The sequence below is a fragment of the Rhagoletis pomonella genome, unplaced genomic scaffold, assembly GCF_013731165.1.
Source record: "Rhagoletis pomonella isolate Grant_MI unplaced genomic scaffold, Rhpom_1.0 Rhpom_scaffold_00003, whole genome shotgun sequence".
Classification (NCBI taxonomy): Eukaryota; Metazoa; Arthropoda; class Insecta; order Diptera; family Tephritidae; genus Rhagoletis; species Rhagoletis pomonella.
Window position 1 is genome coordinate 97,180,772 of NW_023458557.1, and position 12,819 is coordinate 97,193,590.

The following is a 12,819-nucleotide window of genomic DNA, read 5'->3' on the forward strand; positions in this document are numbered from 1 at the left end:
TATGAATATGAATATGAATATGAATATGAATATGAATATGAATATGATTATGAATATGAATATGAATATGATTATGATTATGAATATGAATATTAATATGAATATGTATATGTATGTGAATAATAATATGAAAGCAAATATTAATACGAATATGAATAAAAAAAAAGTGGATACGAACAGGATACACAACTTGCGAACACGTACATATATGAATATTTGTATAGTACGCCGTGGATCGTACAGATTTATATATGAAGAAACAAATATTTGCATCAATTGGAGATAAGTCCAACGAATTGATGTATCTATGCAAAAAAATCAAACTACATCTTTTTTGTATTTTGCCTTTTTGAAGAGGGTGTAAAAACCTTCGACAATAGCATTATCAAAGAATGCAAGAAAGAAACGGTATATTAATAAGGAAAAAATTCAAATTGATATAATCGGAAGATTTCGTCCATCGATAGGATTTCGATTACTTTATCGAACAATCGGAGTAGATCGCGATAGCAATATATAACACCATAGCGATAATGATGAATTGGAAAATATATCGATATAAATATTTTTTAATCTGGATTTAAAAGTAACTTTGCTGACTAATATAATTTCGGGATGACAGACATTCTATTAGATAACTTACCGAATCATATATTGATAAAGATATTTATTTATCGAAAATATAACGATTAGTTTATTTAATTATATCGATTACTCTATCGATTAATGCGTTTTCACCATTAATCTATACGAGTATTAAATCGATGACTTAATCAATTAATATTTTGAAAAACTTAGGAAAATTCAAACCTTTCCTTAAAATCCGGGCTTAGAAACACAATTACGTAAGTATTTGTTTTCTTTGGTTTTTTTTTAGTAACATTGTTCATTGGCTACTTTGCATTGTTTTTTTTTTTACACATTTTTGAGTTAATCACTGTAAAGATTATATTTGATTAAATGTCTTGTTTTTGAGCACTTATTGCAATTATCGCAGCATTGGATAAATTTCTTTGATTTCAAGTTGATACACAAAACATTTCACTACTTGAATTCCATTTAACAATACAGTCTGTGCTAAATTAAATTATAAAACTTGAAGGAGTGTAATGGTATGCCTATGTGCATACGTACGAAAAAGGGTAAATTCCTTTCAAGTTAGCCCTTTTTCTGCACAACATCTTTAATTATTTTCCGCCTATTGACTTACAGCTCTGCTACATTTACCTGCTTCCTATTTACATATATACACATTTCTTCTGTTTCTGACTTTTTATTTTTACTTAACATTTGAAAAAAGGATTCCCCCTCCAAGCAGCAAATATATGTCAACAGACTTGCAAGGATAAGCTCACCCAACAGTGGCAAAGTACTTTGTTGCCACTACTGTTTCTATTGCTCCTCCCGCCGCTGCTTCTGCTACGTTGAAGGACGGACGTTCAAGTTAAGGCCTTTAAGGCATTGAGCCAAAGCCATCTCTTTCACTTTATCTTATTTTTTTTCCACTCAGTTATTTCTACTCTCTACTACGTCAGGTATATTTCCGACTTCGTTTACTTTCACTTAATTTGCGTTGCCAACTACTTATGCATTTACGCCTTGTGGTCTCCTGTTGAGTACTGTGCTCCTTTGGGAGGGCAGAGATTTATAATATGTAGTTGCGCATAGCAGCAACGGGTATTTTAGTCTTTTGCTCTTTCCATTTTCGCATCAGTGAGCAGTGAGTGAAGTTGTTGCGACTTCAGCTGCTTAGATATGTACGTGTAATGTTTGCAGCTCTCGCAAGACATTTGAGGCGACAATTTGTTGTAGCTGCATAAATTAAAATTCTTTACGACGAATTAATGAATGACTTTAAGTTTGTTAAAATGCATTTATAATTTACTTACATTCATTAGTCGGTCCTTGGCAAACAGATGCTTTTGGAGTGGCGTGCGTTAGTGACAGGTGGGCAGATATGTACTTAATAATTATGTTGATAAATATGCACCCGCACATAAATACATATGTACGTATAAATATCTGTTAGCGTCTTCCCATCTTACAAAATAAATGGCTTTAATCTTTTCAGTACTCTTAGTTGCTGTTCACTTCCCTATTTACTTTCTCTACAAGTTGTGGACACTTTGATAGCAGGCGTTAAGCTTTTATTTATTCATACATATAATTAGGTATTAAATAGAAGTTCCTTTCATTTATAACAGGCGCAGAGAGAGCTTTAAGAGGTACAGAACGAAATGCAAAAGTGAAAGACAAGCCAGGCGTGGAAGTGGTTTCATTAGTGATTTGCAGCTGAATGAACATAGCTCTTCTGCAAACCTTTATCATTTTATGCACACTAGCTGTTTTATCCAAAGCTTTGAACAATTTCTCATTACTCAAAATATTTGCTGTCGTAGATAAGCCGGTTTGCAAAACTTCTCTAACTTTGACACATGTTTTTAATTTTAACCTTTAATCTAGATCAACGCATACTTCTTTCAGGTTTCCATTCATACAAACCTACACTACAGATTCAATCGCATAAATAAGAATATTTATTTGCTTATTTATTTATTTATTTTTTTATTCCCCAATAATTTTCCATAAATCTCATAATTAACCCATTTGATCAACTTTGTTTAAGTAGCTCAGCTTATGGCCTGATTATTTATTGTACTATACGTAAAAAAGAAAGTTTATGGACTTTTGAGCAATCAACAACTGATTCATTTGGTGCTCAGCTGAGATAACAGCGCTCAACATAATTTACACAAAAGGCAGACAGAAACAAATTGCATGGCCAGTGGGCTGACCTACATAAATACAAATAAATAAATATTAAGCGAAATCGTGAAAAAATACCCAACTTGAGGTTTGTGAATTAAAATTTATTTATTATGCAATAAAGTGCATATGTACATATATGCATACAAGCAAATAAGTATAAGCGAAGGCAGGGAAGGACCTGTTTACTCATAAAATGAAAGAATCCTGCGAAAATTCGCTTAAAAAGCAATCGATTTTTTTTTTAGATTTTGGTGCCCTTTTTCGTCTGTTATTTTCCATACCGTTTATGTGTGAAGCTCTTGGCATTAATAAGCCTTAAAATCAGCCAACCTACTAAGTCTTTTTTACACGTTTTTTAATATTTTCCATACACTTTTAAGACTATAGATTTACTAGAAAATTGTGTAGTTATGTAGTCCATTTAATTTTAGTATAATAAGTTTGAAGTAAGTGAGTTTATCGTTGACTTTAGGATTTTTTTTTTTAAGTTTTTATTCATTTGCTCCACATAAAAAACTGTCGAACATTTTTTTTATGGAAACAAATGCTTAACACGCCCAACAAAAATTGAGTAAAGGCCCATAAAACTGAATACAAAAATTTTTTCTTAAAATTCTATTTCAAAAGATTGAAATTTTGGTGCAATTTTGTTAAAATTTACCGAATTTTTCCAATTTTTTTACAAAGTTCAAAATTCGAATTTACATGATTTTTTTCGATATTGAGCTATAACTTTGTAAAAAATAGTAGCAAAAATCCGGCGTGCTTCTCTGCGCCTTAAAAGTATTTTTTTGCTGTTTGATACCCGTATGGTAACATTTCGTTTATTTTATCAATTTAGGACCGTTTTCTCAAGTAGCCTGTAACTTTAAAGCTCACTTTATATTTAAAGGTTGCTTTAAAATTTGTGATTGTATCTAAAGTAAAGCATTTTATAATCGGTTGTAAATTGATTTACAAACACGAAACATACATACGTCAAAAACCGATGACAAAAATGAAAGTGAGCTTTAATATTCAATTTACCTTATCAATTAATTAAAATTAAAATTTTCAAACAGGAGGCAACCTTCAGAAAAATATTTTCAGCTTTAAGCCTGCTTAAACGTCTTTCTTTTGACAACCATACTTCAATATGTGCTTTAGTTTGTCAATTTACTTAAACTGCAATTTTTAAACAGAAGACAACTCTTAATTTTTTTCCTATCTATATTTTAAGTTAGACCCCTAGCAATGCACAGGTGAAAACTGAATTCAAGTCCATGCATTAGTTTTCGAGTGATGCGCGTACAAACATACAGACAGATAGACACACAAACAAAATATTCTAAAAAATTTTGTTTTGGCTTCTTTTGCTGTAATAAATCCGTAATGTCCGGCCTGTTATAATACTTTTTATATGTATAGCTTAATGAACAAAAGAACAATAGCCAAACCTTGTTAAAATATTCCGTCGCTATTTATATTTTCGCCACCGTATGGAGTAAAACTGTTTTGCCATTGGAGGACTAATCCCCCAGGAAGCACTTGATAGTCTAACAAGTTTAAATATCTTCGTATAAAATTTGAAAATAGCCTGAATGAGCTCCTACAAAGCGCTGAGCATAGTCACAACAGCTCAGTGGGCCTGTAGAAGTTTTCCTTTTCAGCCATGTCGCTTAGCATAAAGGTTAGTAGAGCGATTGTTGCTTATGTCTTATCTAGAATGAACTCTGTGCCGTATTTTTGTTCAATCCGCAACAGCCACGAGAGAGTCACAACTGCGAATATCTGCTGATGCTCTCCATAAGTACAAGCGACAAATAAACTAAATCCATTTGGCCTACATAGAGCTTCTATTTTGTAGCACTCACTTGTTCTCAATATTTTCAGAGATCTCTAACTTCAAAGAAAAAATTAAGGTTTTGGGGACAAAACGATAGACATGAATGCGCTTGCATTTTTAGTTCAAAGTGACTATTTTATAAGTTTTCGTTCAAGTTGAGTTCTTTAGTGTTACAAAGAAAATTTGTTCACAAAATTTAACTTTTCTTCAGCTCAAACGAACCTTACTCAAGTACGAACGTGCATACATACATGTATCAAAGTTCAATAAAGAGTTCAGGCAAATTAGTATGAAATTTACGCATTACTAGGTATGTATGTATGTATGTATGTATGTACTATGTACAAGCGGTAAACTAAATTAAAATTTTAATTGGAGTAGCTCATTCTGTCTACTTCTCGGCACACTTCAAATTGAGGTATTGCAACTAAATATGTACACACTTGTATACACACTTATGAATATTTTTCTATTGCATTCTACATTTTCGCTTTACTCCTTTCATTTCACAGTACACTTTAGTTTACATAACTTTACGGCTATGCTTTAACTATAACACCCTTTCATACATATTGCTTTTGATCACATTCATAATTCTCTTTCTCCTTCTACCTGGCATTCATTCACACTCTTAGTTTACTCCAATTACTGGGTGGGTGCGCGCTGATGGATGAAGTGGTTTGAATGTACTTAGTGTGATGGCTTGACTGCACTACAACTTCATTTACCAACCAAATAAGAACATACGTGTGTAGATATGTATGTTTACATATACCTAAATATATATTTTTAACAGTTAAGTCTTGCATACATGACCAAAGCACCTCTGCACTTACACTAAGAAACTGGCTGTGGTTGGTTGAGTGACGGCAGACTTGTTAGGCGCGTGGAAATGAAAGCAGATGATGAAAGCAGTACTTTTGCCATTACCACAAACACCTTCATATATATTCATTTTAATGCAATTCTATGCACGCCTGATGCTAGTGCACTCATACCTTTGCGCGCTACATGCCCCAGCTGTGTGCTTCTTTATGAACACCGCACACCTTCACTGTAAGCATTTTAATGTGAATAAATTCCAGTCACCTTTTTATAAAGGCCGCACTACTACGATGACATTTTTTAATATCCGACTTCATTTTAACTTTCACGTTTTGTGCACCTTTTGTGCTTTTTCCTCTCAGAAAGTATGATTTTTCATTGCGTTATTATGAAAGACGTGCAGACAACAGTCGACTTTCAGTCAATAAAAACACAAATAGGGACACGGGTAGTAAAAGAGGAATCACAATAAAATTAACTTCATTTGAATGCAAGTCTAGGCGTCATAACGCAAATGAGGCCTTGCTCGTTGTGTGCCTTGTGGGAGTTAAATAGCAGCGAAAAGCACTTGTATATATGTATGTATGTGCTTTGCGCTTTAATGTATTCGTGCTAACGTTGCTACTGTTGCAGATGGCGCAGCTCGTTTTTCATCTTATAAATTAGTTGTAGTTGTTAAAAAATCATTTTTTTTTTTATAGCAGAGAATGTATTGTGAAGAAGAAATACAAAATGGGGTTTTGAAATTTTTATAAACTAATAAGTAATTAAATATTTCGGTGGTACGCAAGGTGTTGTAAGCCCTTGTGAGTATCGCTATTATATTACGATTATGGTTGTAGCTCTTAGTATAAAGTTACGTTGGATAAATCAAGGGTGGCGCGGCTCCTCCCACACAAACTGGGGTGATGGAACTTGGTAAGGAGATATGTATGTGAAGTTAATTCGATACTAATTGAGAAAAATGTAGGTTTTTTGAAAAGGATCATGGCCCATCCTATACAAGCTGAAATTTTCATATTGAATATCGCTTCAAATATTTATGGTAAAGTACTGAAGCTTGGGATGGAGATATGCATGTGAAATCAACCGCATACTCATGTGGAATATTGAATTTTTTCTACTGTATATCTCTGGAAGGGTATAGGTTGAGAAAAGTCGGAATTATTGGAAAAGGAAAAGGTTCCGTTGTCTCATCCATAAATGTGAAATTTGTATATAGTAAATCTCTGGAAGTATTCGAAATTCTTTGTAGAGGCTTTTTTCTATCAGTACCGTACTGACGGAACAATTTTAAGTTAATGGAGATGGGCGAGCCGGCATCCGCCATATAATCTAAAATCCTCATGATGCATATCTCTGAAGGCTTTTAGCTAAAGTTCTGAGAAGTGATATTTTATAAGTGCCAGCTTACTAAATTTGCATACTCCAAAAAATTCGAAAAAATCAGATTAAAAACTTAAAATTTTAATGAAAATTTGTTAAATTCGTCTAAGGTCTGCACTAAGTTTGAAAGTCTGTTCAATATTGTTTTGGTTAAAGCATGAATTATGGTATTATATGAAAAAATAACAAAAAAAGTTTAACTTTAAAACCCTTGCAAATATTTAACAAAAATTACCATGTACTCATTTCTGCTCCATACTGTATATTTTTTCCGATGAAAAATACTACCCCCATTCGTCTAGAATGCCTCCTGGTTTTGGCGGCTCTTTACTTGAATTTTGAATTTTTGTGTGAGATGATTATTTATCAGCGTAAACCATCATTATATAGCATTTCTGGGAACTTATGTTTATACAAAAAAAAAAAAAAAAAACAGCCATCTATACACAAATATGTTTGTATGTACATAGGTGCATATCTTAGCTGGTATGAAATAAATTCACTATATTTACATTTCCACATATCAATTCAATGCCACTAGTTATTTGTGCCAATAAATTTTGCGTTTTTCGTTTTTAATAAATTCTGAAAATATCTCGCCTAACAGTGGTTGAAAAGGCAGTCATATCAGCCACCAATTTGGACTCATTTGCATGCGCGCATATGGAGATTTTTATTTAGACTCTATTTTTTTTTTTATTTTATCATTTGACAATTATAAATTCATGCAAATATGTACACGTGCGTATATACATACATATATGTATTTATTTGTATTTGTTTTACCGTTTTTTTTTTTATAGTTTATGCACTATTTTATGCACTCAGCTGCGGCTGTGGTCGTCATGAAGCCATATTGGCCTCACTTGTAAATGTCACATTAAGTATTCATGCATTTATGCGCTTTGCCGCATGGTGCGAAAAATGCAATTTTTATTTAATGAATGAGTAAACAGAATACTGCAAAGGAAATGGATTTCCAATTTTTTATGCATTTCATTTGCACTCAGTCAGTTGTGCGTTGTGCCATCGCGTGGCTAGTGTTGACGGAAATATAGAAAATGAAATGAAATTAAGAAAAAAATTTTAAAAAAGAAAAAGTAGCGCAGAGTGACATAAAACCGGAAGTGCATGGCAAAGTTCGGAATGGAATATAAACAATTCACATAAGGCGAACTTTGAAAAGTAACTAAGCAACGCTGAATAATTAATGTTTGCAATGAGAATGAAATAAAAAAACACCCAAGAATATATAACCAATATGAAATAATTAATAATGTGCTAGCATAAAATACATAATGCTTATTTTTAATTTAAAGCGCAAAAAAAATAGGTCAAGGTAATATAATAAACAAATTTAATGAGTTCGCCATGGCGTATGAGTAACTTTTGCCCCAGGCATAGAAATGCGTCGAGTAAAATTTTTCGATTCGTTTGATTGGCGAGAACATAAAGTTAGTGAGTTACAGAGCAATTTCTGTTTCTAAATGCCTCGCATGCAACTCTTTTTTTCTAGTATTTTCTTCCTTATTGTAAATTTTTTCCGAGGGACTTTTTTCAGTAAGGAATAAAATGTTGCCTTCTCATTGTCCTCTTCTTAGTATTTGTGCGTAGAGGTCAAAGAGAAGGTACAATTTTTTGCCATCAGTGTATTTACAAGTTAAGTACTTAATTTTTGCTTTCGAATACTTACAATTAATTGTGTATCCGAAATTATTGTACCAAAAGTAATGGACATCACCGGTCCCATAAGTGGTGAAACCAACATAGCAGCCACAATATTTTCTGCATTGTTTTCTATTAAACCAAAGGCAGATAAAGAACTAAAAAATGGATTGAAAATATATTAAGTCGAATTTTAGAATTATTAGAAATAATAAATATAATAATTGGATAAACCAAAGAATTAAAAAGTGAAATAAATGCAGTAAAAATCCAAAATACACAAACTAAAATATATATTTAATAAGTAAGCAGAAAGCGATAAACAAATTCTTTCATTCCCCATTATAAACTTATTGCACAAAACAATGCAAATTAAAATTTAAAGACGATTCTAATAAATTTCTGACTAACTTGACTTCACTACGCTTCGACCTAAATACATACATACATACTTACTCTCTTCTGAGCACATTCCTAGCACTCTAATAAGTATAAGTAAATATAGATACGTATATCAAATCACTGCGGGCGCATTTTCCCCATTTTATATGCTATTTTTCTCAACGCTATGTTCATCATCTACATTCTATTGATTGCTATTGTCCATTGTACTCACCAAGCGGTCAGAATCAGAAGCATATAATCGAATGTCAGCGAGCCACCAGCACGTACGCCATCAACCACTTGTTTTACAGTTAGTTTCGATTTAATTGATTCGACAAAGGCATTCCATTTTGATAGCTCTTCGGCAGTGGGATCATCGCTGTGGAAATAGAGCAAAAGGAAAATGGATGGAGATGAAAGGTAGAAAGATATATAGAGATAAAAGTTTAAATTGCTATTAGTATAGAGTTTCAATTGAATATCTATCAAAGTGGAACAGAACAGAACAGAATGGAACAGAAGCAAATTAGTAGCAAAAAAGTAAAAAAAAAAAAAAACCTAACCGCAATTTGTGGTATCATTTTATTTTAAAATAACATTAAAATGCTACTAAGAATAACCTAAGCTGCTTTAACTGAGCTCAATTAAGTATGCATAGCCATTTTAAAGCAGAGATTGTGATTCCCGTATTGAAAGATAGAGAGATAATCCTCTTACAATTGTTGAATAGAATTTCTTCGAGACTTTAAAAAATTTTACATTTATTATTTTGAGTGCGAAACACCGATTAAGGTATCCACACAACGCAACGAATCTGCACCGTTTTTGATGCTACAGACGTTACTGCTTCGAAAACGCATCATCTGTCGCAGCAAAAACTGTCAGTTTATAGACAAACAAAAAATATTTTTCAACAAAAATAAAATTCTTAACTTTTCTACATCAAATATGTTTTGTTTTCTTACGTTCAATTTTGTTTTTATATTGTAAAATCCTTCTATTGACCTTTTTCGTTCTCAAAACGCGGCAGTCTGCAATTTCGGCACGACCAAAAGATGAACTGTGAATGTTCGAATAAATCGCTGCAGCAAAATCGTATAAGTGTGTGGTTCCTAATTTAAGACTATGGTCGGCATTGTTGTAATTTTTGTCGGAACAGATTTGGACTGACAGAATCGCATAGGTGTGTGGATACCTTTAGTTTTTGCTTGTTACTTTTTCAAGGATCTTTTTTTTATAATATGTATTTATTTATTGAATCTTTCTTGCGAAACTAATAATAAGTTTTCAAATATTACAAACTACCATTAAATTTAAAATTTTTGCGGCAATGCTTAGAAATTTCGAATTTTTTTTTTCATATATGTATATGTATTGCAGTTGTTGCGACTGTCGGAATGGACAAGATTCCGAGCAGCAGTATCGCTGAATATCGTGCAGGGCAGGCGGTCCGAAAGGACGAGTTACAGAGCCGCACGCCTGGGCGAGTGGAAAGCATTAGCAAAATGAAGAAACAATTTTCTTGATATTTTTTGAGCAGAAAATAACCACTTTCATAAATGTATAGTATAATACTTTGTGATTTTTCGTTTTTTTCGAGACCATCCCAGATTTTCGCGGTATTTTTTCGGAACTTTTCGGAAGCATGACGGAAGACGGGTCTTGAATTTGGTGTGGATAGTGCGGGTGGGTGAGGTGTAGTCGGTTGTAGAAAATCCAGTAAGGTCGTTCAAAACTTGTCAGTGATCTATATGTGAATGCGATTTTTGCTTGGTCCCATTAAGCCTATTAGCAGTGTTACATGCAATTTTCTTGCAAACAGATACGTCGAAAGAGATGTTAGTAACGTGTTGGGCACTGGGTTGGTAGCTGTTGTCTTCATGGCTGCTGTTAGTAGTAAGGAAATCAGCCGTTAAACCTTGTCCAGTTTCTTAGCATATACGATTTTCTTAAGAGTCGAGAATGGTTACTTAAGGTTTTCTTTAGACCATTCTACCATGGCACAGTGGTTCAAAACTAGAATTTACTGTTAATAATTCATTGGACGCTTGATTTTTTAACAGATTTGACGCATTTTTTTTTTAATGAAAGCAAGAGACTAGTTGAGCCCGATTTTTGTTTTCTTATTTGTTTGTATTTAATTTTTTAGGACAAAGTGCAGAAAAAGTAGAAACCTTGAAGAAAATTGATTATCCTATTCGTTTAATAAATGTTACATAATAAAATGTTAAAAAAACAAGTTTCAATAGATCAAAAAAAAAAATTTTTTTGAGTTTTTAGGAAAATTTTGGGTGTAAAGATTTATATATCATTAAATTTTAGTACATATAATAAAGTGCAATTTGCAAGTGGCTAAGAGGTCGCGTTGATTTTTAATAATTTTTTTCGCAAATATTTCGACCATATTTCCATGCTAAAAGGGAACTTTTATCCCCATGCAACCTCCTTGTTAGACTAAAATTTAATGACATATAAAACTGCATAACTGAAATTTTTCTATAAACCCAAACAAAATTAAATTTAATGAACAGTTTTTATAACATTCTAATTTTTTTTGAGAGTTTTTTTTTTATTTGAGGAAACCCTACAATTGTTTTTTCAATTTTATTAGAAACATTTGAAAAAAAAAATGTCAGCCGTTTTTCTCAAAAACCACACTTTGCCATAAAATTTTCAGATGCTCGTAACTCAGCGATTTTTTTTTTTACAAAACAAAAAAAAAATACGTGTCTCTTTATTTATCTTAAAAAAATATGAGAAAACGTATTAAACTTGATTTCGAGTTTTGAACCCATTCACCCTTCATGAATTGAAATAGAATCAGCCTCTAATTAATTTATTTGAGAATGAATTTTATCGCTTAATTTAAAAATAAGAGCGATTATTTTCATTTTAATAAAAAGACTTATTCGTCACTATCGTTACAAAATTAATATCCATCGATCTACCATTATGAAATACGCGGCTACTGGCTGACACAAAAGCTTTTATGACCTGAAATTATACAATTATTTTATTGAAAATGTTGCCTCGAAATCCGCCATATAAATTTATTGAAAGACCTTCATAATTTTGTTCACCTTTGAGTACCACTCGCTCATTATTTACACTCCATGGTTTAACATTAATTTGCTATTTTAATTTAATTAATTCTTACAAAACAAATTTCGACATTAAAAGTGAAACTATGAAGCCGTGCACAACGTCCCCACTGGCAAATACATAACATACAGAACTTTCGTTTGTATTATTTAATGTAATGTAGATAACTGCATACGTACATATGTATGTACATACATAGTGCAATCGTGCATGTGTGCTCATTGTACGCTCGTACTTTCATTTTTGTAAGTACATATTGCATTTTACAACCAACAGACGCAACACATCCGAAACGAAATCGCTGCGGGTTGTTAGCTTGTTAACATTTAATTATCCGCAATATTGCCGAGTTAAACTTGCCATTTCAATTGGAGATGTTAAATACAAAAGTAGAGCTAAAAATAACCTAGTAAATTGATGATACGTGCACGCGTTGGGCGTGGCTTAGTGCTGCAGGTTGCAATTTGCACTTGCAACACATAGTCCTGAACGTAAGCACTTAAGCAGAGACAGAGATCTGTTGCGAAAATGCAATATATGTACGTATAGACGTATGTATACGCCAGCAGTTGAGGTGTCATAAAAGACAAACGTCACCCAAATTAACAACGCTACCAAGCCTTGGCGCAAGGACACCTTAGCTGCGCTGCAGCCAACAAATTGGTGAATGCTTGTGTTTAGCGCTGCGCCAATTGCAGCTACTCGTACAAAATTTACGACTTAAGTCAGCGGTGCTATAAAAATAAAGATATCCAACCAAAGTGTAGAATAATCAGTGCAGCTTTTGCACTTTGTCTTTTGTCTCATTTAAACTCAGTGTGTGTGTGTGTGTGTGTGTGTGTGTGTGTGTGTGTGTGTGTGTG

At 32.8% G+C, this 12,819-nt stretch overlaps 2 protein-coding genes across 2 annotated transcripts in view; one reads left to right on the forward strand and one right to left on the reverse strand.

The window, feature by feature from the left end:
* Positions 1–12,819, forward strand: part of LOC118735905 — a gene marked incomplete at its 3' end in the record, with an annotated part of 539,363 nt that overhangs the window by 266,575 nt on the left and 259,969 nt on the right.
* LOC118735907 overlaps positions 1–12,819 on the reverse strand; it is a 97,667-nt gene that overhangs the window by 54,979 nt on the left and 29,869 nt on the right. The window contains exons 5-6 of the mRNA XM_036465932.1: positions 9,087–9,233; positions 8,499–8,628 (exon numbers count right to left, since the gene is read on the reverse strand). Coding sequence (XP_036321825.1) covers positions 8,499–8,628; positions 9,087–9,233 — 277 coding nt within the window. The remainder of the gene's footprint in view (positions 1–8,498; positions 8,629–9,086; positions 9,234–12,819) is intronic.